General features: G+C 40.9%; 1 protein-coding gene across 1 annotated transcript in view; it reads right to left on the bottom strand.

The window, feature by feature from the left end:
• The window catches only part of EYA4 (EYA transcriptional coactivator and phosphatase 4), a 122,498-nt gene that overhangs the window by 8,649 nt on the left and 88,530 nt on the right, over positions 1 to 25,319 (bottom strand). Inside the window, 3 exon segments of the mRNA XM_032216984.1 lie at positions 4,998 to 5,158; positions 5,256 to 5,314; positions 11,471 to 11,560. Coding sequence (XP_032072875.1) covers positions 4,998 to 5,158; positions 5,256 to 5,314; positions 11,471 to 11,560 — 310 coding nt within the window.

Raw genomic sequence — 25,319 nt, 5'->3', positions numbered from 1 at the left:
TTCCCTGATGGCTCTGAAGCACCCATTGCCTTCTACTCGCGCACCTTGTCCAGGGCTGAAAGGAATTACAGCCACCTGGACAAGGAGGTTCTGGTGGCCGTAGCTGGGGTGAAGAGGTTTCATCACTACCTCTACGGCCGCCCATTCACGCTCCTCATGGACCATAAGCCCCTTCTCGGCATCCTGGCGGGGGATCGCGCCACCCCCCCATTCTCTCGTCCTACATGGCCCGATGGTCCGAGTTTCTCTCTGCTTATTCTTACCAGCTGCACTACCAGCCGGGTAAGCATATGGGCCACGCCAACGCCTTAAGCAGGTGTCCACTGCCCACCCCGCCCCCACCGTGGCCTCCGGCGTCTTCCTCGTAGATGACCTGGAGCTGCCACTCTCTGCGTCTGACATCGTCCGGGCCACCTCCACCGATCCCATCCTTCGCCGCATCTTGGACGCTGTTCGCCGGGGCTGGATGGCGGATTCTCGGGCTCCCGAGTTCCTGCCTCTCCTTCGCCGCCGCACCGAACTCTCCATCCTCCTGGGATGCCTCCTTTGGGGCTCCCGGGTGGTCGGGCCGCCTGCCCTGCGCCAGCTGGTCCTGCATCGGTTCCACGAGGGTCATCCAGGCATTGTCCGCATGAAGGCCCTGGGTCGCTGATATGTCTGGTGGCTCTCCATGGACGCTGACATTGCTGGCTGGGTGCAATGGTGCCCACCCTGCCAGGCTGTCCGGCCTGTCCCACCCACTTCTCCTCCTTGGGAATGGGAAACCCCGCTCCTTCCTCCTTGTAGTGGACACCCTCTCTAAGTGGGTAGAAGTCATCCAAATGCACTCTTTAACCTCTGCTACCACCATCCATGCCCTAGAGTGCCTTTTCTCAACCCACGGCCTCCCGGATACATTGGTGACCGACAACGGTGCCCAATTTGCCTCTGCCGAATTCCGCCTCTACCTGGCCAGCCTGGGGGTTCGCCATGCCTCGGTAGCCCCCTACCACCCCGCCAGCCATGGAATGGCTGAGCGCGCTGTTCGCTCTGCCAAGGAAAGCCTGGCCCGGCTCAGCCACTTGCCCTGGCCGGCCCGCCTCTGTACCTACCTCCAAGCCCAACACTCCACCCCCTGCTCCACCACAGGCAAGTCCCCTGCCAAAATTCTCATGGGCCGCTGCCTCCGCACCACCCTGGACAGGCTACATCCCCACTTCGCCCCCTGTCTGTGTCCCTCTCGGCTGCCCCAAGGTCTTTCCTAGTGGGAGAGGAGGTATACGCCCAGAATTACTTGGGCAAACCGAAGTGGGTGCCGGCCATGATACAAGAACTAACGGGGCCCTGTTCCTACAGGATCCATCTTGGCGATGGACGAGTTTGGCAGCGCCATGTAGACCAGTTGCACTGCCATGCAACCGCCCAGCCGCCCGGACCACAGGGCCTCGCCGCTCCGGCTGCTCCGCCCAACTCTGGCCTCCAACCGTAACCGCAAACACCAATGCCCAACTCTGGCCTCCAACCGCAACTGCAAACACCAACGCGCAATCCACCAGGCGGCCCTCCACCAATGACCACTGCGACCGCAAACTTGCCTTCAAACTCCGGAGCGAGGCAGGACTCCTCCTCCACATCCATCGTCTTCGGCGACCACACCTGAACTGAGGCGATCCCACCGCCTGCGTAGGCGACCAAAGTATCTGGACGACTATGCATGCGCCTTCCGGGGAGAAGGGGTGTTGTGTCCTCCTGACGTAGCCGACAGCCAAGCCATGCCTCGCAAGAATCTGATTGGTCCAGGCACGGCTGGCTGGTGGCGGGAGAATCGTGGCTCTCCCATTGGCCGACCGCCTGACAGCTATTCGTATAAATAGCTGTCAGGTGGCGCTGTCCAGCGCGTGCGTTCTGAACTGTCAGTTGTAGTGTTCCTGTTAATAAACATTCCTTGAAATTACCTCAGCGCCTCCTCGTATCAAAAAATAATTCCTTAAGGATATGTGGATTTTATCTTTCACAACCCCATAGGTTGGGATCTGTGCTTAGTCTTGAGCCCTGGCTGGGTTATAATATGCATAACATATAAGTGACCAGAGATGGGTTGCTCTTGGTTTGGCCCGGATTGGGTGAACCAGTAGTAGCGGTGGTAGGAGGCTCTGCCCACCCAGCTGGACACTTCTGTGCGTGCAAGGGCGCACGTGCCTGAACCAGTAGTAAAAAAATTGGCACCCCCCACTGTAAGTGACATCTAAAATATTATTTACATTGGATTGCATGTGAAGAATGCTTTTGAATGCTACTCCATATATACGAGAAGTTCTTATCTAGCAACTACAATTGGGTCTGGCAAATCAAATAAAATTGTTACTAAATGAAACTGTGACTTATGATCTTACTTCAGCTTTCCTGTGCTTTACAGACCTGTGAAGGTCATATGTACAATGATTAGTCATAAAATTAGTTTTTCTTCATTGACTTAAACTGCAAAAGATCACTGTACAAAGCAGTCATTAAATGAGATATACCGTATTTATCGGCGTATAACACGCAGTTTTAAAACTAAAATTGCAAGCTTAAACCCTGCCTGCGTGTTATACGCCGATACTCCGGGTGGCAGAAGCCCGGGACCCAGTCAAATTCGCTGCGCAAGGTGAAACGGCTGGCAGCAGCCCTGCTCTCCTGCTGCGGCTTCTGTTTCAATAGGGAAGAAAACTTCCTTTCGCTTCCCGGGCTTCTGCCGCCCGGCAGAAGCCCCGGGTCCCAGTCAAATTCGGGAAGCGAAAGGAAGTTTTCTTCCCTACTGAAACAGAAGCCGCAGCAGGAGAGCGAGGCTGCTGCCGGCCGTTTCACTTTGCGCAGCGAATTTGACTGGGTCCCGGGCTTCTGCCACCCGGCAGAAGCCCCGGGACCCAGTCAAATTCGCTGCGCAAGGTGAAACGGCTGGCAGCAGCCTCGCTCTCCTGCGGCCAGCGTCCGTTTCAGTCGCTTCCCTTGTCCGTCTTGATTGCTGGAAGCAGTAACAAACGGCGCGTCCGCTCCGCATCGCCCTGACAACCACCCCAGCCGGCGGCTGCCAGGCCTCGCTGGAGTCAATTGCAAAGCTGTGTTCAGCGCTTTGAGGACCTGAGGCATCTTGGGAAATGTAGTTCCCTATCAGAAAGAATGGAGTAGCTGCGAATTTGTAACAACATAATATAACTTGGTGCTTCGCAGGTTACGAAAATCTCGTTTGATTTGCACACTGTTTTTTAAAAGTTAGATAAAGAAATTATGCTGTGAAAGCGACTAGATAGCCCCCCTCCCCTTCCTGTGTGTGAGAAAGGGAAGGAGAGGAAGGAAGGAGGGAGGGGGGAGGAAAAGAAGAAGGGAGGGGGGGAGAAGATGGAAGGAGAAAAGATGGATGGAAGGAGAAAGAATGGAAGGAGAAGGAGGAAGATGGAAGAAGAAAGGAAGAAAAAGAAGAAGGGAGGGAGAAGGAAGGAGGTAGGAAGAAAAGGGGAAGAGAGGGAAAGAGCAGAAAGACAAAGAGGATGAAGTTGATAGGCAAGAGGAAGGGGGAAGGAAGGGAAAAAAGAGGGAGAGAGTGAAGATGAGGAAGAGGTTTTTGGTTTTCCAAAAAGCAGTGATTCTGATTAAGTTTTTTTGCTCAAAGAGGTGTTTTTTCATTTCATATTTGCCTTTTAAGAGGAGTTAATGTTATAATTCATGTTCTAATGTTATAAATTTTAATCCAACATTAAGTTCCGAGCTTCCAAGTCATTTATTTTTAATGAAAAAAATTTTTACTCAAATTTTTGTGTTAAAATGGGGGGTGCGTGTTATACGCCGGTGCGTGTTATACGCCGATAAATACGGTATCTGTAATGAAAATCCAGAATATACAAAGCTACAACATCAGTGAGAAAACTATACCAGACCAATTTTTCTAGGAAGATTCTCTTCAAAGGCACAGAGGATTGTTTTAACTTGAGATGAAAAGCTAAAGTGACTATTTGTCATCTAAGTTAACTAATGCAAGGGGAGCTCAAGAAACCTGCAATTTAAGCTCCAAACTTCAATCAGAATAGAGCTGGAGGGGATCTTGGAGGTCTTCTAGTCCAACCTCCTACTCAAGTAGGAGACTATACAATTTGAGACAAGTGGCTATCCAGTCTCTTCTTAAAAACTTCCAACGATGAAGATGGAGGCACTACTCAGGTGACAATGAGGCACAGATGAACTTCTAAGAGGCCTCAATGACTCTCTAAAAGAATGCAAATGACCAGCTGTCTGCAAGGAATATAAATCCTTCCATTCCCCACCAGCCAGTCAAAGCTGAAGAAGCATCTTGGATGAGAAGCAAAATGTCTTCAAAGAAAAATAAGAAAGTCCAGTTGTATCATGAAAAAACACCTTGGGACAAACATGACATGGATGACTGAGTATCTCCATAGACATTTACTCTAATGTTAAAGGACCCACAACTTCCGAAGGCAAGCTGTTCCACCAGTTAATTATTATCATCATTAGGAAGTTTCTTCTTAATTCCAGGTTGCTTCTCTACTGGATTAGTTTCTATCCAGTGTTTCTTGTCTTGCCTTCTGGTGCTTAGGAAAATAAATTAATCCTTTTTTCTTTGTGGCAGCTCCTTAAATACTGGAACATTGCTATCATGTCACTGCTCGTCCTCCTTTTCTAGCTATACCCAGTTCCTGCAACCATTCTTCATATGTTTTAGTCTTTGGGAATCATCCCATTTGCTCTTCTCTGCACTTTTTCCAAAGTCTCAATATCTTTTTTGTAATGTGGTGACCAAAACTGGGTGCAGTATTCCAGGTATTACACAACTAGTTAAAGGAAGACTGTAAATTATTCCTTTTTTTTTCTTCATCCAGTTTTCTTCACAAAACATCCAAACCACCCATAGTTATTTTGTATGATTGTATTATTATTATATATTATTTATACTTTACATTATAAATAATTATTTTCAGAAGAGTACAAGATTGATGTTAATGTCATATTGAAAAAAAACCTCTTACCTCCTACATTGTTTTTATAAGTATTATATAATTCTTTGACTCTTCTGTAACGGAATGCCAGCTTCCTCATCCAGTCAACTCCTCCTCTTACACCTGTTGGCAGACAAAGGTTTGCACTACTTGCAGCTGCATGGAAGCCATCAGTTGCAAAACTGTAGGTACTGCAAACACCCAAAATATGCAAAAGTGAATACTATTTCTTCCTAAAAATATATACTGATTTAAATTTGCTTCATTTTTTTTCAAGGCACATCTTACCTTAGATCTTGTCCATTGTCATCTGATGATACATCATCTATATGTACTTGATCACATTCCTAGTAAGATAATATGTTTTAGAATAGGGCAGCAATATCTTGTTTAATGTTTTACATCGATGCTTTAATGTGAAAAATCTAAATGAGGATTACCATCTCTATTGCCAGCAGATGGCAGAATATGAGCATTTACAATTTCATAAGGTGAAGCTATTATTTCTTTTTTCTCCAATATGATCAACTGGTATATTCCTAGATATACTGCAATACTTCAAAGATTGCTAAGTAGTAGATGAAAACACCCACACACACCCACACACCCCCCACACACAAAAGCACGAATGATTCCACTTTGCTCCAATTAAGATTTGCAAGTCTTAACACAATACTTAAGTATATGTTCGCTTGTCCTGCATAAGAAGCCTCAATATAAAACACAAAATGAAAAATAAAAACTTATTATCATCAGAACTATGTCAATAAACAAAACTTAAAATCAATGTATATTATATAAATAAAAAAGTAATGCATAACTTTCAAAAATATCTGTTTATTCATACTCCATTGTTGACTACACTGGCAAGCAATCATATTTATCTTTTTGAAAAATAAACAGACTTTTAAAAGAAAAATAACTTTGAATAAAAATGTATCCAACTGCAACAAATTCTTGATTGTACATTTTGCTTTTTCTGATGGTTTTATCAGTGGAAATAATATCTGAAAATATTGAATTTATGGCACCTGAACACCCAATTTTTAGAAAAATCACTCTGCCTGGAAAATAGCATCTATTTTCTTAAATGCTACCTTATTAATTGTTAGGCCCTTGGTTAGGACCTGATGTATTAAGTTTCTACCAGTCTTAGACTGTGAATATAATTGATAATTGCCCACATATAAAAATGATTACGTGATATGCATAATATAATAATACCCAAGTCTACTGGTTCACTAAGTTGAGACTTGAGCACTCAGGGTTATAATAGTTCTGGTCTTGCTTGTAAGACCAAAGATCAAATTTCAAAGGTGATAATTGTGACATCTCATCATTGTTGCAACCAATAACCTCAGTGCTCTCACTGGAGAAAGCAAATCTTTGGCACAGTGATGATACTTACTTTAATTAGGTAATAACTGGACTGATTCACAGAATTTTCTTTAGAGCAGTTAGAACTGCAACTAGTCCAGAATTTGATGGACAGGCTATTAAGAGGGAAAGCATGAAGGGAACAAACCACTTTACTGCAAAACTATACTGTCTTCCCATATGGAATTCAAAATGCTATGGCTGGTTCTTAAAGCTGTAGTTAAAAGAACTGAATTTCTTCTCTATATTAACCTCTTCCACCTGGTGAGATCCTCCTATATAGCAACATCTCCAGAAATATATACCCAATTGGGACTAGATTTAAAAGCCTGTTTTGTGGCTAAATCTAGGATCTAATACTGCCTTCTATGGTGAACTGAGCATGGAAAGTAACCAATGTCTTGTTCAGTTATTTTGACACAGGGGAAGATACAACATTTGCACTGCTTTATTATGGGCTAGAGGCAAATTCCAGGCTATTAGGGACAATCTATAAAAGGACACTGCAGTATGCCTTGATATTATCAGGGCCTATGTCATTGATGGTAGGTATCCTTCCTTGAGCACAATTAGTTTTCCATTTCTAGTTGATTAAAAAAAATCATCATCACTGATGTAGTATGGCTATTTAATGTCATCATAAGAACTACATTTTAGAGCTCTAAGCAACTATTGCTGACTTTGTACTTTTTACATTTATGGTTGTTTCCTGCTTTTTTCTGGGAGGTATTTTCATATCAGGTTCTAAACAATTATGTCATATGTCACAACTTTGCTGTTAGTTACCTTGAATTCATACAAAAGGGCATGATGCAAAAGTTTCAATAAGATAACCAATACAAACATAGTTTTAAAAAAATCAGATTAATATGTCTCTTAAAATCTGAGCCCTACAAAATAAAATTTTAATACTCAGAATGAACAAAGGAAAAGTTACATGGGGAAAAATCCCAGTCAGGAATTGTAATTTCTTCCACAATTTGAGTGTGGAATAAATGTTCCTTTTTCTATTAAAAACTCAAAATTTCTTCTAGAATTTATAAAATTACAAAGATTCTGAAATAGAAGATTTGAGCCATAGCCATAAAGATGTAAGTGGTCAAATTAGGAAGAATTCTTGCTTCCTTTCTTTAATTCATTTTCTGCTTTATCAGCCTACTAATAGGTATCTGCAATTCTATTTCATTGTGAATTACCATTTCATTTTCTATGCATCATAAAGCAGAATGATTTTGGGATTTCAGAGCACATATCTCACCAATGGTCATGCTCCTGCTGCTACTTTGTTAATTGTTCCATTTGAATTGAGAATATGTGAAATATTTAGTTTAATGACATTCCTCTCCTATCCCAGTAGAGTTAGATAGATTATAGATCAAGATTTCCAACAAATATATTGTTTATTATTGGTACATCCTAGGTTACACTTTCCAATCAAACTAGGCTTGACTCTCTTTCCTTGCTTTCTTTTTCCTGTTTTTTTCTTTCTCTGGCATTTGTTTCCTCTGTATTTGTTTATCTCATTGCTTTCATTCTATCTGCTGAACCCATTTTTAATTCTTTGAAACTCATAAGGAATGTTGGAAATAAATTATGCAAAAAGGCATCTTGTCCTTCCATCAACAGAGTAAATTTCCAAAGGCTGAGAAGCATGGAACCAAATTTGGTGGCAGGGTACTACAATAAATAATGAAGTTCAAAAATGGGTCAGGTGCTACAGGGAAAAAAAACACCTCCTCCAATGGATCCCTATGGAAGAGGAGGCTAAACTAGAATATTGGCAATTGCATAATTCTAAGTTCTTAACTGTCAATCACATGATCCAGAGTGGAACTGTTATTAAAGGGTTGCACAGGAGAATGTTTCAGCACCTTGTTAAGATTATATAACAACAACAATACTTAGACTTATATTCTACAGTGCTTTATAGACCTTTCTAAGTGGTTTACAGAGTCAGCATATTGCCCCCAACAATCTGGCTTCTCCATTTTAATGGAAACTTAAGCTTTGAAAAGAAAGCTCTTGCAAAATGAGCATTTTCCCCAGGTTTCTCTTTCTGAGATCCTTGCAATGTTTATTACTCTTTGTAATGCTAGACGGATCTTTTTCTCATTCATGATTTTCTTTTTTGCTGATCTGCCTGACATTACTTCATGTGATCTCATTTGTTTTTCTCCGTTAGAAATTTTAAAGTCTTCCATCAAATCAACACTATTATAGAATAATTTTGAATATCCATTTTACCCTTGTCTCAAATTTGCAGTGTGGTGTAATATAGTTATGCAAGCAGTGATGAAAGGAATAGAAACGATTGATGTGTGATGCCACCAAGACATTATAAACTTTCCTTTGCCTCTGTACTTCCTAGGGACAAAAAATCTTGTTGTTAATCTCCATCTGGCAAAAGACAAAATGTCAGGCCTGCAGCGATTTCTTTAAGAATCTTTGGCCTGCCACACACTTTCTCTCTATTTCTTTATTATGCTGTTTCATTAGTGGGAAATTCGAGGGGGGATAGAAGGAGTAGAATTGTAGAATGCATTGTTGTCAAAATAGAACATTCCTTTCTAGAAGCCCAAGGTCATCTTTTGTCTCCGCACCTCTGCACCTGACTGGAACTAGATGGGTGGAGATGCCAATCCTTGATGTGAATCCCAGCTGAAGGTATTTGTAAATGTATTATCAAGTTATCTTTTATTAATTATTCATGGGTCTTTTGTTTTCATGTACTTTTTTTATTTTGAAAGATTATAAATTTGCCATAGTCTCTAAAATTAGTGAGGATATACATTTTGTCTGCTGTTCTCTTTTTAAAAAATCCATTTATAATCTGGAAATATGATATAAATGTGGCTTATCTATTTCTCTGACTTAGAATAGAATAGAATAACAGAGTTGGAAGGGAAGTGGGAGATCTTCTAGTCCAACCTCTTGCCTGGGCAGGGAACCCCACACTACTTCAGATAAATGGTTATCCAACATTTTCTTAAAAACTTCCAATGTTGGAGCATTCACAATTTCTGGAGGCAAGTTGTTCCACTGATTAATTGTTCTGTCAGGACATTTCTCCTTAGTTCTAATTTGCTTCTCTCCTTGATTAGTTTCCACCCATTGCTTCTTGTTCTACCCTCAGGTGCCTTGGTGAATAGTTTGACTCCCTCTTCTTTGTGGCAACCCAAGATATTGGAAGACTGCTATCATGTCTCCCCTAGTCCTTCTTTTTATTAAACTAGACATGCCCAGTTCCTGCAACCGTTCTTCATATATTTTAGCCTCCAGTCCCCTAATCATCTTTGTTGCTCTTCTCTGCACTCTTTCTAAAGTCTCCACATATTTTTTAAATCGTGACGACCAAAACTGAATGCAATATTCCAAGTATATTCTGTGGTACACCCTTTTTATTATTTTGTCATTTCCTGTTACATATTTTGAGGAACAAAATAGTGTTTTGTGCGCTATACGATTTGCAGAATTATTTGCAGAATTATTATTGAAAAAATTATAAAGTTATTTAAACTAAACCTCAAACCTGTCAAAATTTTAAGCTAACTATACATAAATCAATTCATGTATAATGAAGTTTTCAAGGCCATCAACCTAAATTAATTCCCTCCCATTTCCAGTGGAAATTTAAACTCTGCTTGCATAATATCAGAATCACTGCTATGTGGTTATAATAGAAATGAGGTAGAAATTGTGTTGTAAGGAAGCTCTCTGTTAATGTTAATTTAAGGTAAAATACCTTTTAAAACAGCTACAGAACTGGCTATACTCAAGTCACAGTGGGCCACTGGCTGTGCAAGTTCAAAACTAAGAAAGATAAAATATATTTTCCATTACTGAGCGTTTACAAATTCATTTTGACTGCTATAACATTAAATTAAATTACTATCTCGGTACAACTAGTTTCTTACCAAAGAATTCTTCAGAACTTGACATTTTTACTAAGGAGTATAAAACCTACAGTTGACCCACAAAAAAAATATTTTGGAAATATCAGTAATTTCATTATCCAATAAAAACAATGACTCACTGCTAGTAAAAACAAAAATTCTATTATGCAGATCTTAGCAGTTGCAGAATTAAGGGTGAAGAACAAATTCTATTCATCTTTATCTGACAGATAATAACAAATTTGGTATAGATTAACTGCCAAATGTAAGAGAAAAGGTTTCCTTGACAGTAAAAATAAAATGTAGGCCAACTATTTGTATAATTTAAAGAGATAAGGAAAATAAAATTGGACTTAACAATCCAACATGTAAATACAATTTTAGCAAATCGTTGAAATGTTTTCTTAAAATTCATTATAAAACTACCCGATGCAAAATTCTGTAACATTAACGAACAATAGCATGGGATTTTTATTTTGCCTAAAAGTGGAACTGAGTTTAGAAACCATTCAGTGCTCTTGTGCATCTTTCTAAGTTTGACACTCATTCAAGTCAGAATATTTTTCTGTACAAATTAAAATTTATAGGAATATAGGAACAAAAAGGAGGCTAGCATACAGAATGTTCCCTGATTAAAAGATGAATACTCTGAATGTCAGGTTTCTGATATTTCTTATGAGCAAGTGAAAATACATTTTAAGCTAATAATGAGAAACGCCTTTCACCTCTTCTTGTTTCCTTTCAGAACTATCAACAGCTATTTTTGTTAGGTTTAGGAATTGGTGTTGTATGTCGAGATAGGACAGGCTGCAAAAAACATGAATAGATGTTGCTCCTATTGTTTGCTATGGGAGTTTCAAAAGTTCTTCATTCTTTTTTAACACCATTCCTTGGCAAATGTATTTGGGTGATAGTAGAACTGAGCATCTATTTTAATGGCTTAGGATGAAAATGAGAGAGCAAGTGGCTTCTTTTTAATTCTTATTATGTCCTATAGTAGAACAACGAAGTTAAAACTAATGGAATGTTCCAAAAAGATCTGATTTTTTAAAAGTTAATAGCAACATAATCTTGTTAATTATTTCCATATTTTGCCAATCTAACCATATAAAAAGTATCTGGGATAATGATATAGTTAACCTAGTTCACTCTCTATTTCTGGCTTCAAACAACTGGAAGTAGTAGAGATTATTGGAAATAGGTGTTCTAATATACATTATATTTTGTACATACCTCTAAATCATTGAAAAATAAATGAGTATCAGCAAGATTAAAAATCATTTCTTCCATGCGAAGTCCAAGAGTCACTGCTACAGGTGGATCCTGGTTGATTTAGGGGGAAACAGAAAAGGTATATATTCTCAGTACCATGTAATGGTCAATACAAATTTTAATTTTATACACTATACATGTATAATAGAAAAATAAAAAATTATTACAAATAATTAAACAAAAAATTAATAAGAATTCTACATAGAAATGAAATAGGTTTTTTTTCCCTTTGTGGAGTGTAATGTTACACTTGAAGCAGAAATTCTTATTATCAAAATCTTGAACGATAAGTAACTGGAAAGAAAATGTAAAGGTAGTGAAAACAGGCATTTTAAAAATGAATATCGACTTCCGGGGCGGGACTTTGCCGTTGGCGGCGGCTTGATTGAGCTGCTCCCAGGTTTCTAGTTGCGTTATCTGCCTAAACACCTAGCAGGTATCTCATTCTTCAGGCGAGAGGATTGAGAGAGAGATCCAGCTGGTAAGAGCTTTCTTTGAAGTTTGCAGCCTTTTTTTCTTTTTTTTTGCTGCGAACAGAAGGGGGGAGACAACCAAAGCTGAGTCATATCTCCGGCCAGAAACCTCGGCTGTTTTTACAGCACAAGGCAAGGAAACCCCTCTTAGGACAATTTTTGAGACATTTATCTGAAACTAATACAAGCAGAGTCCGTACCTGAGAACCTTATTTGCTTTTTCTAGAAAAAATCCTAGCTTCAGTTTTATAAAAGTTTCCTTTGTGCAACTGCTCCCAAGATGGCGATTCTGTAGCTTCCGCATTTGCAATAATGGTACATTCCTAATTCCTTGGCAAAGGATCAAAGGAATAGCCTCTCACTAATTAGTTAGCTCCACTTCTCTGAAGATTTTTTTTTATCAACCTCTAAAAGTTTTCAAAGACTCTTTGCTAATATAGAGACATTCCAAACAGAGGTGTATTTGCTGAACTGTTTTGGTGTAATGCCAGTCTTTTGAAACCTTTCGTAAACTCTCTGCAAAAAGGGAGGAACTTTTCTTTTTTTTGTAAGCTGCACAGCGGGCCAGCAAAGTTTGATTAATTGCTTGAAGCAAAGACATAATGGCATCAAAATTAAATCCTGCGAAATTACCTCGTAGGGCTACGTCCCCAATACCTGGCACAAAGTTGCAGCCCCCACCCTCTATGCCCCCTAGTGGAGATTTACTAACGAAAGAATTCTTTTTGGAAATGTTTAGAGAATTTAGAGAACAGAATTTAGAAACTTTCAGAGAATTCAGAGATGAAATAAGGAATGAGATGAAATTCTTATATGGTAAGTTTGATACTAGGATCGCCAAAATGAATGATGATATGATGGGACTTGTAAATGTACTGACAGAATATGTTTCTGGAATGGAAGATAACTTAGAAGTTCTTAATGAAGCCAATACTAACGTTACATCTAAAACTGAAGTGGTGGAACAAAAAGTTGAAAATGCTGAAAAACAAATTATTATGATACAGTACAAACAGATGGAGCTTGCATTAAGAGTCAGGGGGCTGCGCAAAGAAAAACAGGAGAACTTAAAGCAGATGTTTTCAGAGGCTTTTGACTGCCTGGTGGGAAGACCGGGATCCAATTTTGACTGGCAGATCGATAAAATTTATCGTGTTAATTCTTGGGCGGCAAAACAGAAGCAACTCCCCCAAGATGTGGTAATATACTTTGTTACAAGAGTCATGTTCAGAAACATGATACTACAAGAGTCCTATAATACCAGGCTTCAAATTGGCAGACAGGATTTGATTGTCTTGAAAGAAATACCACCTCAAATGCTAAGAGCCAGGAGAGATTATGCTTTTCTAGTGGAAGAGCTCAGAAAGCGTCAGATACAGTATAGATGGGACGTCCCATTTGGTATTATAATTACATTTGACAAGCAAAGATATCGTCTCAACTCTGTATGGAAAGCTCGAGATTTCTATCACAAGATTCTGAAGGTGGGACACCCTGAATCATCTGGATATGGAGAAAGACCACGAGAAGGACAAGATAAACAGCAAACCACACAACTACCAGACAAAACGTACCATCTCCTCCTCCCGGAAGGGCAAGGGGTCAGGGAACAAAGACCTAACCGTATGACTACTAGACAAATGGAAAAACAAGCTACAACGCAACAATTTCAACAATCACCGGCCATTGATCAAGGAGTCACAACAACAAGCTCAGAAGCCGCGGGAGGAGCCAGGCCAAAGGTTAGACAGGCCATGCAGGAGGCTCTAAAAAAGCTTCAGGCAACCAAAAATGACAACTAAGATTTTGACATGTAATGTTAACAGACTGAACTCTCCACAGAAGAGAAAGAAAATATTTCATTATCTTAAACAGTTCAAGAATGATATAATTTGTCTGCAAGAAACTCATATCAAATCAACTGATCAAAAATATTTGTTTAACCCCAAACTTGGTCAACATTTTGTGACCTCTGCTACGGAAAAGAAAAATGGCATAGTTGTATACTTAAGAAAAGACATTAAAGCTGAACTAATTGAAGCAGATCCCTTTGGAAGATATATTGCACTAGACTTAATCTTAGAAGGGAAAAAGACACTACTTTTGGGAATATATGCTCCTAATCAACAGCAAGATGGATTTTATAGAAATCTTCATGCTAAATTAGTACAGTGGGACTTTAAGTCTTGTATACTATTGGGTGACTGGAATGGCGTGATTGACACTAAAAGAGATAAGAAGACATCTCGCCCAAATACTAAAATCCGAGCTAAGTTACCCAAATCCTTTTTTGACATGATGGACGATTTCGAATTGCGAGATGTTTGGCGAGAAAGAAATGCAGAGGAATATGACTTCACCTTTTTTTCTGATAGACATCAATCTCTTTCAAGGATTGATTTTATACTAATTACTAATGATTTACTTTCTAGGGTAAAGAAGACAAAGATTGCGGCTAGGGTCCTTTCGGATCATAACCCAGTTTGGATGGAATTGGGAAGGGTAGCGCAGGCAAGAAGGTCTTGGAGGTTGAATGAAAATTTATTTAGATATGAAAAGTACATTAATGATTGTAAAAAATTGTTATCTGAATACTTTGTTCTCAACATGAATAAGGGTACATCTATGGAATTTGTATGGGATGCAAGCAAAGCGTATATGAGAGGAGTACTGATGAATATAAACAAAATACACAGACATAAACAAGGGCAAAAACGAAAAGAATTGGAAGAGGAAATTAAAGGGAAAGAGTTGGAATTAACACTGAATCCAGGCGATATAAAGGCTAAGGAAGCAATCTCCATATTAAAATCCCAATTTGATATGCTGATCTCTGACCAGGTAGCCACTAGTTTATTATATGCAAAACACAACACTTTCTGTAACGCAAACAAACCCGGCAGGTGGTTGGCTTATCAGATTAGGAAAAAAAGAAAAACTCGAAATGTATCCAAATTGTGTTATAGAGGGAAGGAGGTGTTTCAACAGGAGGAGATCCAAAAGGCATTTTGGGAATTTTTTACAGAATTGTACAAAAGGGACAAAATTAGGGGTTTAGACATAGATTAATACTTAGATAAAGAGAAAATTCCCCTAGTTAGAGAAAAGTACAGGCAAAAGTTGAACCAACCAATAACCTCTGGGGAAATCCTGCAGGTAATCAAACAACTAAAGTTAGGGAAAGCACCAGGCACAGATGGCCTAACAGCGGTTTATTATAAAAACTTACAGTTAGAAATGGTAGAACCTCTTAGATAATTATTTAATAAAATTCAATCGGAAGGTAAAGTGCCCCCATCATGGAAGACAGCATTTATATCGTTGATACCCAAAGAAGATCAAGATATTACCCAGCCAAAAAATTATAGACCTATTTCACTACTTAATGTAGATTATAAAATTTTTACTAAAATACTAGCAAATAGGTTAATGGTGGTTATTCAACAATTGATACATACTGACCAAACAGGTTTTATACAGGGGAGACAGATGAAGAGCAATGTTAGATTAATCATTAATGCTTTAGAATATTTGGGAAAGAATAATCAAATCCCTGCTGCGTTCATATTTTTGGATGCTGAGAAGGCCTTTGATCGAGTTAATTGGCAATTCCTGTTGAAGATATTGCAAAAAATGCAGATAGGAGATAGCTTTTTACGGTCAATTAAAGCAATATATCAACAGCAAACAGCCCAAATCATAGTCAACGGAAGTTTAACAGACTCCTTTCAAATCGAAAAAGGTACAAGACAGGGCTGTCCTTTGTCCCCACTATTGTTCATTATAACTTTGGAAGTATTATTGAATAAAATACGGGGCTTGGATGGTTTAAAAGGGATCAAGATTAGGCAGCAAGAATATAGAGTCCGCGCCTTTCCGGATGATTTGGTCATAATATTGGAACAACCGCAGGAATCCAGTACGGTCTTAATGAATACGATTAATCAATATGGTCAAGTCTCTGGCTTTAAAATAAATTTAGGAAAAACTAAAATATTAGCCATAAATATGAATACTAAACAAAAGGAAGAATTAGGAGTGATGCTAGGATGTGAGGTAGTTAAAAAAGTCAAATATCTTGGAGTTAATATTTTAACTTCAAATGGGAAATTATATAAGCATAATTATGAACCACTTTGGCATAGTATACAGACAGAGATGAAAAAATGGGAGAAATTGCACTTATCTTTGCTGGGTAGGATAGCGGCAGTGAAAATGAACATTCTACCAAAATTTTTATTTCTTTTTCAAATGTTACCAATACTTAAAAGAGATGTGAAACTTTTAGAATGGCAGAAGGGTATCAACAAATTTGTATGGGCAGGAAAGAAGCCGAGGGTAAAGATGAAAATAATGCAAGATGTACGTGAAAGAGGAGGATTGAAACTACCTAACTTAAAATTATATTATGATGCAATGGCATTATCTGCAATTAGTGATTGGACCCATTTAACCAATGATAGAATATTGAATATTGAGGGACATGATTTGGTATATGGTTGGCATGCTTACTTGTTATTTAACAAAAAATTGGATAAGAATTTTAAAAATCATATTTTAAGAAATGCTTTATTGCGGGTCTGGAAAAAATATCAACACAAACTAAATGATAAGTTGCCCATGTGGGCAATTCCTAGACATGCAATTGAAAATATGAATATAGAACAAAAACACGATAGAACCACTTACAGACAACTTCTCACTTCAGAAAGGGGGGTGTTACAATTAAAATCTTTAGAGGTACTAAAAGAGGAGAAGGTAGTTCAAACATGGTTCCAGTATGGCCAATTACAGGCCAGGTGGAAAATAGATCAAAAAACTGGTTTTGTCAAAGTTGAGGATAATCTGTTTAAACAAATAAGAGATCAAAGCTTAATGCATATAAAGAGGATATATAATGTACTAATACAGATGGATTCGGAAACGGAATTGATTAAAGATTGTATGATAAAGTGGGCTCAGAATATTGAGGAACCAATAATGCTGGACATGTGGGAAAGAATATGGGTAAGAAATGTGAAATTTACACAAGCACAAAATTTGAGAGAAAATTTTTATAAGATGTTTTATAGATGGCATTTAGATCCCAAAAAGCTCGCTTCTATGTATCCGAATGTACAGCCTAAATGTTGGAGATGTGGTTCTCTTGATGCTACATATTTTCATATATGGTGGACATGTCGAAAGGTTAAGGCATTTTGGATAAAAATGTGGTGGATCATGCAAAATATTTTCAAAAGAAGGATAAAATTCACCCCTCAGTTATTTTTACTAGGTATATGTACTGACTTTACAGCGGTAGAGACTAATTTGGTTCTGTACTTAATAACGGCAGCAAGACTGTTGGTGGCGCAATACTGGAAGAAGGAAGACGTGCCTACAACTCAAGAATGGACTTTGAAAGTTATAAACTTAGCCGAGATGGCTAAAATTTCAGCATATCTTAAAGACCACTCAAACGAGAGATATAAACGAGACTGGAAAAAATGGATTGACTATACACAAAGCAAATATGGGACTAAGAAACTCCAGATAGCCTATGCTTAAGATTAGCAATAAGTTAAACTGCTTAAAGTTTGGGTAACAGTAAGAAGCTGAGTCCAACGTAGAGATCTTATCGACTTTCTCTTTTTTTTTCTTTTTCTTTAATCTCCTTTGTTTTAAGGTATTTTAGACTGTGTTTGTTAAAAAGCTATACCGTGTACGGGCTCTGGGAAGTCGGTGGGAGGGAAGGGAGGGGGGGTTTTAGGGGGAGGGGGGGAGGGGGGAAATATAATATGTGTTAGATCCTAAAGCACATGATTGCACTTGTATACTGTGGCTCTTTAATGTTAGTGTAAAAATAGGACAAGCTGAATATATTGATAGACAATAGAAATACACCGAAGGGAGGAGTAGAGCGAAAGAAGAAAGAGGGGTAGAGAGGGTGGGAGAGAGGATTGGAGGCAGGAGGAGAAGGAAGGGAGGGAATGTATTGGGAGAGAGGAGTGATAGAGGTCGACAGAGGTCGACCTCCAGGCCCCTCAAATGTGGGGTGCCACAGGGTTTGGTCCTGTCCCCCCTTCTATTCAACATCTACATGAAGCCACTGGGTGAGATCATACGACGGCACGGGATAAAGTACCATCAATATGCAGATGATACTCAATTGTATCTATCTGCCCCGTGCCAGCTCAGTGTAGCGGCGGACGTGATGTGCCGATACCTGGAAGCTGTCAGGATCTGGATGGGGATGAACAAATTGGTACTCAATCGCAACAAGATTGATTGGCTTTGGATGTTTCCCCCAAGGGACAGTTCAGACAGTCCGTCTTTGATCCCCTCAGAGAGGGCTCGCAATTTGGGGGTCCTCCTGGATTTGCAGCTGACACTTGAACACCATCTGTCGGCTGTGACCAGGGGGGCCTTTGCCCAGGTTCGCCTGGTACACCAATTGCGGCCTTACGTGGACAGGGGGGCACTTCAGACTGTCACTCAGGCCCTTGTCACCTCAAGGCTCGATTATTGCAATGCGCTCTACATGGGGCTACCCTTGAAAAGCGTTCGGAGACTACAGCAAGTCCAGAATGCAGCCGCGCGAGCGATATTGGGTGTACCGAGATATACCCATATTACATCTGTCCTCCGCGAACTGCACTGGCTGCCAATTGGTCTCCGGATGCAATTCAAGGTGTTGGTTATTACCTTTAAAGCCCTACATGGCTTAGGACCAGCCTATCTGCAAGATCGCCTACTGCCACACAGCTCCCAACAGCCGATAAGATCCCACAGATTGAGCCTCCTTCGGATACCGTCAGCCGGTCAGTGTCAGCTGGCAGGCCCCCGGAGGAGAGCCTTCTCTGTGGCTGCTCCGATCCTGTGGAATCAGCTACCCCCAGAGGTCTGGACCTTACCCACTCTCATGGCCTTCAAGAAAGCCATTAAAACCTGGCTGTTCCGGCAAGCCTGGGGCTGTTGACCTTAGTGTTAAGGTCCAGCCCCGATGAGAACGTATGTGTGTTATGTATTTTAAACTATTTTTTTATTTATTTTCTTTTTCTTTTTTTCTTCTTTCATTGTAAGCCGCCCGGAGTCCTCCGGGATTGGGCGGCCTATAAATTTAATAAATGAAATGAAATGAAATGAATTAACTCCTTTCTAACAACTAATCCATACAGGGCCTTGATGGTATGATTATCAACTAGTTCACCTAATACTCAACTCGATCTGTTTATAGAACAAAAGGAATGGTTTTAACAGAATAACAGAGTTGGAAGAGACTTTGGAGATCTTCTAGTCCAACTCTGCTCCAGCAGGAGACACTGCATCATTTTAGACAAATTGCTGTGCAATTTCTTCTTAAACATCTCTAATGATAGAGCACCACATGTTCTGGAGGCCATTCTACTGATTAATTGTTCTCCTTTTCACAGTTTTGAGTAGATAAACAATATAAGGGAAATGCTTATGGCACACCTATGAAACTAATCATTCATCACTTGTTGCTTGCATGTACCCTGAGAGCTTATTCACTGGAGACAAATTCCTTGTGTGTCACACTTGGCCAATAAAGAATTCCATTCTATTCTGTTCTGTTCTTCAGTGATATTGAGTTTTAAGTAGATGTGCAAAAACTGAGTAGTAAGCTCTTCACATCACATCTGCTGTGCTGCTTCTTTTTAAATAATAAAATGCTGCTTTTAGTTTAAATAGAATGATCAATACTATTGGATTACTGTAATGCACTCAGTGGGGAACTGCCCTTGGAAAGCTCTGGAAGCTAAAATTAGGGAAGAATGTGGCAGCTAGGTTACTGTTAGAATTTTATGGCTCAAAGTCCCAGATCAAGTTACATTGAAGAACATATTCAATTACATCATCTCTGTGGTTACTATATTCTTTGAGGGGAGAAGAAAAATCCTGCTATGTGTGTCAGACAGTATGAACTGCTACTTGCTGAAATATGGATGTGAACCTTTCCTATCTTGTGTAATGACATTTCCCTCCATCCCACATCTTTGGGGGGGGGGGAGATCTTTTTTATAGCCCCTTTCCAGTCACTGACACTTTCTTATCTTTCCTTTTTAAGGAATTACTTTTATCCTGCAATATTATTGTTACAGTGTTGTAAATTATTCAGGATTTTATAATTATGAGCAGAATGGAAAATATTAAATACAAAATAAGAAAGCACAGCTGCAGCCAACTGGAAGACTGCTACGAAAGGGTTAGAAGTTACAGAAGGATATTCTCTAGGAACTATTTACAGAATGGTATATTGCTTTGGAAATACAAATAGAGAGAGGGAATGTAAAACATGGATTAATTAAAAAAAATCTATGTAATAAGTAACCAGGATAAAAAGATAAGCATCTGGTTAATACAGAACTAAAACAAAAAAGCCAGGAATAGCATTATGGTTAAAATGAAACAGCAAAAAGAATACATATACCAGGGTAAGTATTTGATTGATAACAATATGCTACAACAAATTGAGCAGAGTGGGTTATTACCTCTTCTGTAGATAAAGAACATTCCAATACAAATAAGAGGTATACAAATTAGTCAAGATCTGATATGACATATCGGCAGCAACATTCTATTTCTATTTGCAATTAAAGACTAAAGGCAACAAGACTCGATTCAAATTGATTTGAAATTCAAGGTTCAACTTAATGAAGTATTGAATCACTAGCTACAATAGGGAGTCATCATAAATGTGTCCAGCAAGTTCATTTTCAGGCAAAGATGGATGAAAATAATAGGGAGGAAAGATACTGCAAAGTATATAGTAAAGTATACTCAAAGGTTCCACAGCAATACATATTATAAATTATTCCTGTTTCTCTTTCAAATGTTAGTGTTATTCTTCTTCTAGAACAATCAAAATTAACATTCTTATCTATTTAAAAGTTAAAATAATAATTGCTTAATTTTATTTGGAAACTGTTGCTTACATAACAATTGAGATGGATTAACAAAATCTTTCAATTGCCACATTAAAACAAATACAAATTTAAAAACAATGAATAACCAGAAACAGGAACCTCAATTTTATTAAATTTGGATGGATTTTTATGGTTTAGTTCAACAGCAATAGATTATAATATGATAATACTTTATATATAAGGCAACAGGTATAGTACCTTCTGTTTATATTTGTTTGTATTTTCTATATCTTTTCTCTATGCATATTGAATATAGAAATGCATATTATGTTATTTTAATTATTTGATGTTTGTTAATCATAGTTCAATAAAAATATATTTTTTTAAAAAAATAGTGACATTTTGGAATAATCTGCAGATTGTCCAACAATTTTTTAAAAGACAAATCTGACAAGTAAATATGTTATCACTATTGTATATATAATATACAAGGCCAACTAGAAATACTTATAAATATACAGTACATAGTCTACTAGCAAGCACACTATCTCAGGCCCACAGAATAAACGAAGAATTTGTCACAGGGCGACATAACAGCAAGGTGATTTTTTTTAAAAAAAATAGTGTACTAAATTTAAGTCTCTCTTTTCTCTCTCCAGCCTGCAACCTAGTTTGTACTGCAAACTAGGGCATACAAAACCTTTCCTAGACCAATTCTCAAATACAGTTCGTCTGTCTGGAATCCACACCTTATATTGGACATTAGCACAATTGAGCGAGCCAAGAGGTATTTCACAAGAAGAGTACTCCACTCCTCTACTCACTGGATGCTGCCTACGGTCTGACCTAAGTGTAGTACACAAAATTATCTGCTACAATGTCCTACCTGTCAATGACTACTTTAGCTTCAACCACAACAATACACGAGCAAAAAATAGATACAAACTCAAGGTAAACCACTCCAAACTCGATTGCAAAAAATATGACTTCATCAACAGAGAGGTCAATTCTTGAAATGCATTACCTGACTCTGTTGTTACATCCTCAAACCTCCATAGCTTTAACCTTAAACTATCTTACTGTTGACCTCACACCATTCCTAAGAATTTTTTTATTTATGTTTATTAATGTTTATTCTTATTCCTGTTATCTTGTACATGAGTGACAAACTAACTAACTAACTAAATAATCAAATTCAAGAAGAGGGAAGCAGGACAAACAGAGCACATTACCCCTGTAGGGTTTGCTTTCTAATATACTCTATTGGAAGGGCCTGGATTTATGGTATGAACCCTGCAGGGGTTCCCCCACCTCCTCGCCTTTCAGGAGGGAGCGGGTCACCCTAAACTGGGCGGCTGGGCGAGATTCTGCGGACGCAATAAGAGCGGAAAAATGCGTGCATTTTGCCGCCCGTATCGCCACTAAGTAAGTCCTAATAAAGGCTCTTAATAGTGTTCGATCAGATTCAGAGTTAATAGTCCTCCAACATCGCTCTAGGCGTCTCTTTTGGTGCTTCATCTCCCGGAGTTCCTCGGTAAACCAAGGTGTCCTCCTGAGTCCACTGCGACGGAGAGGCCTCAAAGGCGCAATCCGATCTAGTGCCTCAGTCGCCGCAACATTCCAGGCAGCGACTAAGGATTAGGTCGGGTTGCGGGCAAGGGAGTCAGGTATCACTCCAAGCTTCTTCTGAAATCCCATCGGGTCCATCAGGCGCCTGGGGCGGAACCACTTAATTGGTTCCACCTCCCTGCAATGGGGGAGTAGTGTCCTGAAGTCAAGCCTCAGCAAGGAGTGATCGGACCATGACAAGGGTGAGGTCTCTATTCCCCTTAATTCCAGATCACGTCTCCACTGCCCCGAGAGAAATACAAGGTCAAGTGTATGTCCCGCTCTATGAGTAGGGCCCTGAACTACTTGGGTCAAGTCCATGGTTGTCATGGAGGCCATGAACTCCTGTGCCCCATCAGAGTGTTCGCCAAGAGACGATAGGTTAAAGTCCCCCAGCATTATTAGCCTGGGGAACTCCACCGCCAACCCTCTAGCAACACAGGCAGGGCTGTTGTGACGTAGCTGAGAGGTACGTACATCAAGAACAAGCCCACTTGAACCCTTAGGTCCAACTTCAAGAGGACTCACACCCCACAATCTCTGGGGCAGGGATCCTGCGAGGAACTAATGACTTTCGGACGACAACTGCTACTCCCCCACCCCTTCCCTAGTGTCGTGGTTGGTGAAGCACCTGAAACCCATCTGGGCACGTTTCTGAGAGGGGGACTCCTCCCTCCTGGCCCAGCCAGGTTTCAGTTACATATGCCAAGTCTGCCCCCTCGTCTAATATTAAGTCCCAGACAAGGGGAGCCTTGTTCATAACAGACCTGGCATTTAGCAGCAGCAACCTGAGACGAGGGCCCCGATCTCCTCTGCCAACAGGTCCTTGAGATGAGCCTGAGGGGCCGGAACAAGGAATTGCTGTAATGTAGCGAGTCCTTCTTCTCCGGTATTGGCTAGCCCTACAGCTCCCGTCATATCTGCCCCTCCCGGTCATAACCGGAATGCTCCGACCCTCCCCCCTCCCCGTAGACCTCCCCCCTCCCATGGCCCCCATTCTTCCCGGCAGGCCATATACAGCATTCACTCTAGGACGGGGGGCGGATCCGGGCCCCATCCACTTCTGCTTCTGCACTCAGTGGAGGGGGCTCCAGGTCGCACCCCCAGTCCTATCATACTCACTAAGTAAACATTCTCCTCAGACACACCCCACAATATCATTAAAAATACAATATAGTGATACAAAATTAATTAAATTAATTAGATTAAAAAGTGGGCGCGTCCTCTCTCACAATCATACCATCATACAGTCAACACACTAATTAAAACGCAGTTCTTAAGTCCGCGAAAACAGGAGCGGTCAGCGCAAGTCTGAGGTGGCTAGGGCTGGCAATAGTTTGGGAGGGAGGGGTTCCTCGTTCTTTCTCACGCATAGTCTGGAAATGGTGTGAAAAAAAAGTCTGAGGCAGCTGGGAGAGTTGGCACTAGTTGGAGAGAGCAGACTCCCCATTCTCCTTGACCCTGTCCTCTCTCGCCTCTTTCTCTGCAGGGGCGACAGGCAGAAAAGGTCCCACGATGCTCGGGATGGTCAGCGGTGGTGATGTCCAAAGGCCATGGTGGAAGAAAGAAGGGGGGGAGAGGGATGGGGGTGCGTCCAGGACAGCAATGGTGGCGGCAAGGAAGCCAGCCACCAGTCCCCAGGCACACTGGCATGGAACTCACCAGCTCCACGGGCAACAAGGCAGGCACAGCGGCACAAACATAGCCCCCCCCTGAAGCAGCAGGGCCGGGCCGGGCCGCGGCGGCCAGATGGGTAGAATAGCAGCCGTGGTGGCTGGAGCAGGCGGGGCGACGGCAGGGACTGTGGGTCCCCCAAAGCAGCAGGGTCAGGTCATGGTGGCTGGCATAGATGAAATGGTGGTCGCGGCGGCCGGAGTAGGTGGGACGGCGGCAGGGTCAGCAGCTCACTCAAAGCAACAGGGCTGGGACGCGGCGGCCGGAACAGATGGAGCGATTGTCGCGGCGGCCGGAACAGGCGGAATGGCAGCAGGATCGGTGGCCGGGGTGGGTGGAATGGCGGCAGGGTCGGCGGCTCCCCCAAAGCAGCAGAGCCAGCCACGGTGGCCGGAACAGATGGGGCGGCGGTCGCGGCGATCGAAGCAGGTGGGATGGCAGCAGGGTCAGTAGCTCCACCGAACAGCAGGGCCGGGCTGCGGTGGCTGGAATAGGTGGAATGGCGGCAGGGTTGCGTCTTCTGAGAGCAGCAACCTCAGAAAACAATGTTTCTTCCCGTTGGCTGCTTCTCCAGACCCCCCTTACATTGCTAATGCCTTATTTTCACCTCAGATCGATTTCCAAACTCGGCTCCGTTTCTTTTTGGCCGTTTTTCCTCTTTGAGCCAGAGTGGAAGAGCTCAGGCAGACATCTTCCTTGCGCATACATGGATATCACCGGTTCCTGGTGAGGAGAGACTGAGCTGCCACCTCCACACCAGCCGTGCGGGAAAGGACTCTCGCTTTCGGTCCCATCACATTCCCTTCTGCACCAGCGCGCTAAGCTAGGCGAGTCAAGAGTACAGTACAGCAGAGCACCTCCAGCACTCCTCTGCCACCACGCTTGCCTCTTAGCACCCCCTGCCACCCCCCCTTGCCTCTTAGTGCCCCCCTAAGTCGTCCCACCACCCACCAGGGGGGCGGTACCACCCACTTTGGGAACCACTGGTCTAGAATATTACAGAATATATTTCTGTAGCAAATTGTACAGCTTTTCTTCCAAAGTAATTTATTAGTCATGCATGAGATGAATTCCATGCATCTGCCCACATATTAAAAAATGAAATGTGAACAATTGTTTTTAAATGCAATATATTAGAAAAGGACATAAAGAGACAGTAAAGAAACCATCATTTTAAATATATACTAC

The sequence above is a fragment of the Thamnophis elegans genome, chromosome 4, assembly GCF_009769535.1.
Source record: "Thamnophis elegans isolate rThaEle1 chromosome 4, rThaEle1.pri, whole genome shotgun sequence".
NCBI lineage: Eukaryota > Metazoa > Chordata > Lepidosauria > Squamata > Colubridae > Thamnophis > Thamnophis elegans.
Note: the sequence above shows the minus strand (reverse complement) of the source record. Positions and strands in the feature narration are given on the sequence as shown.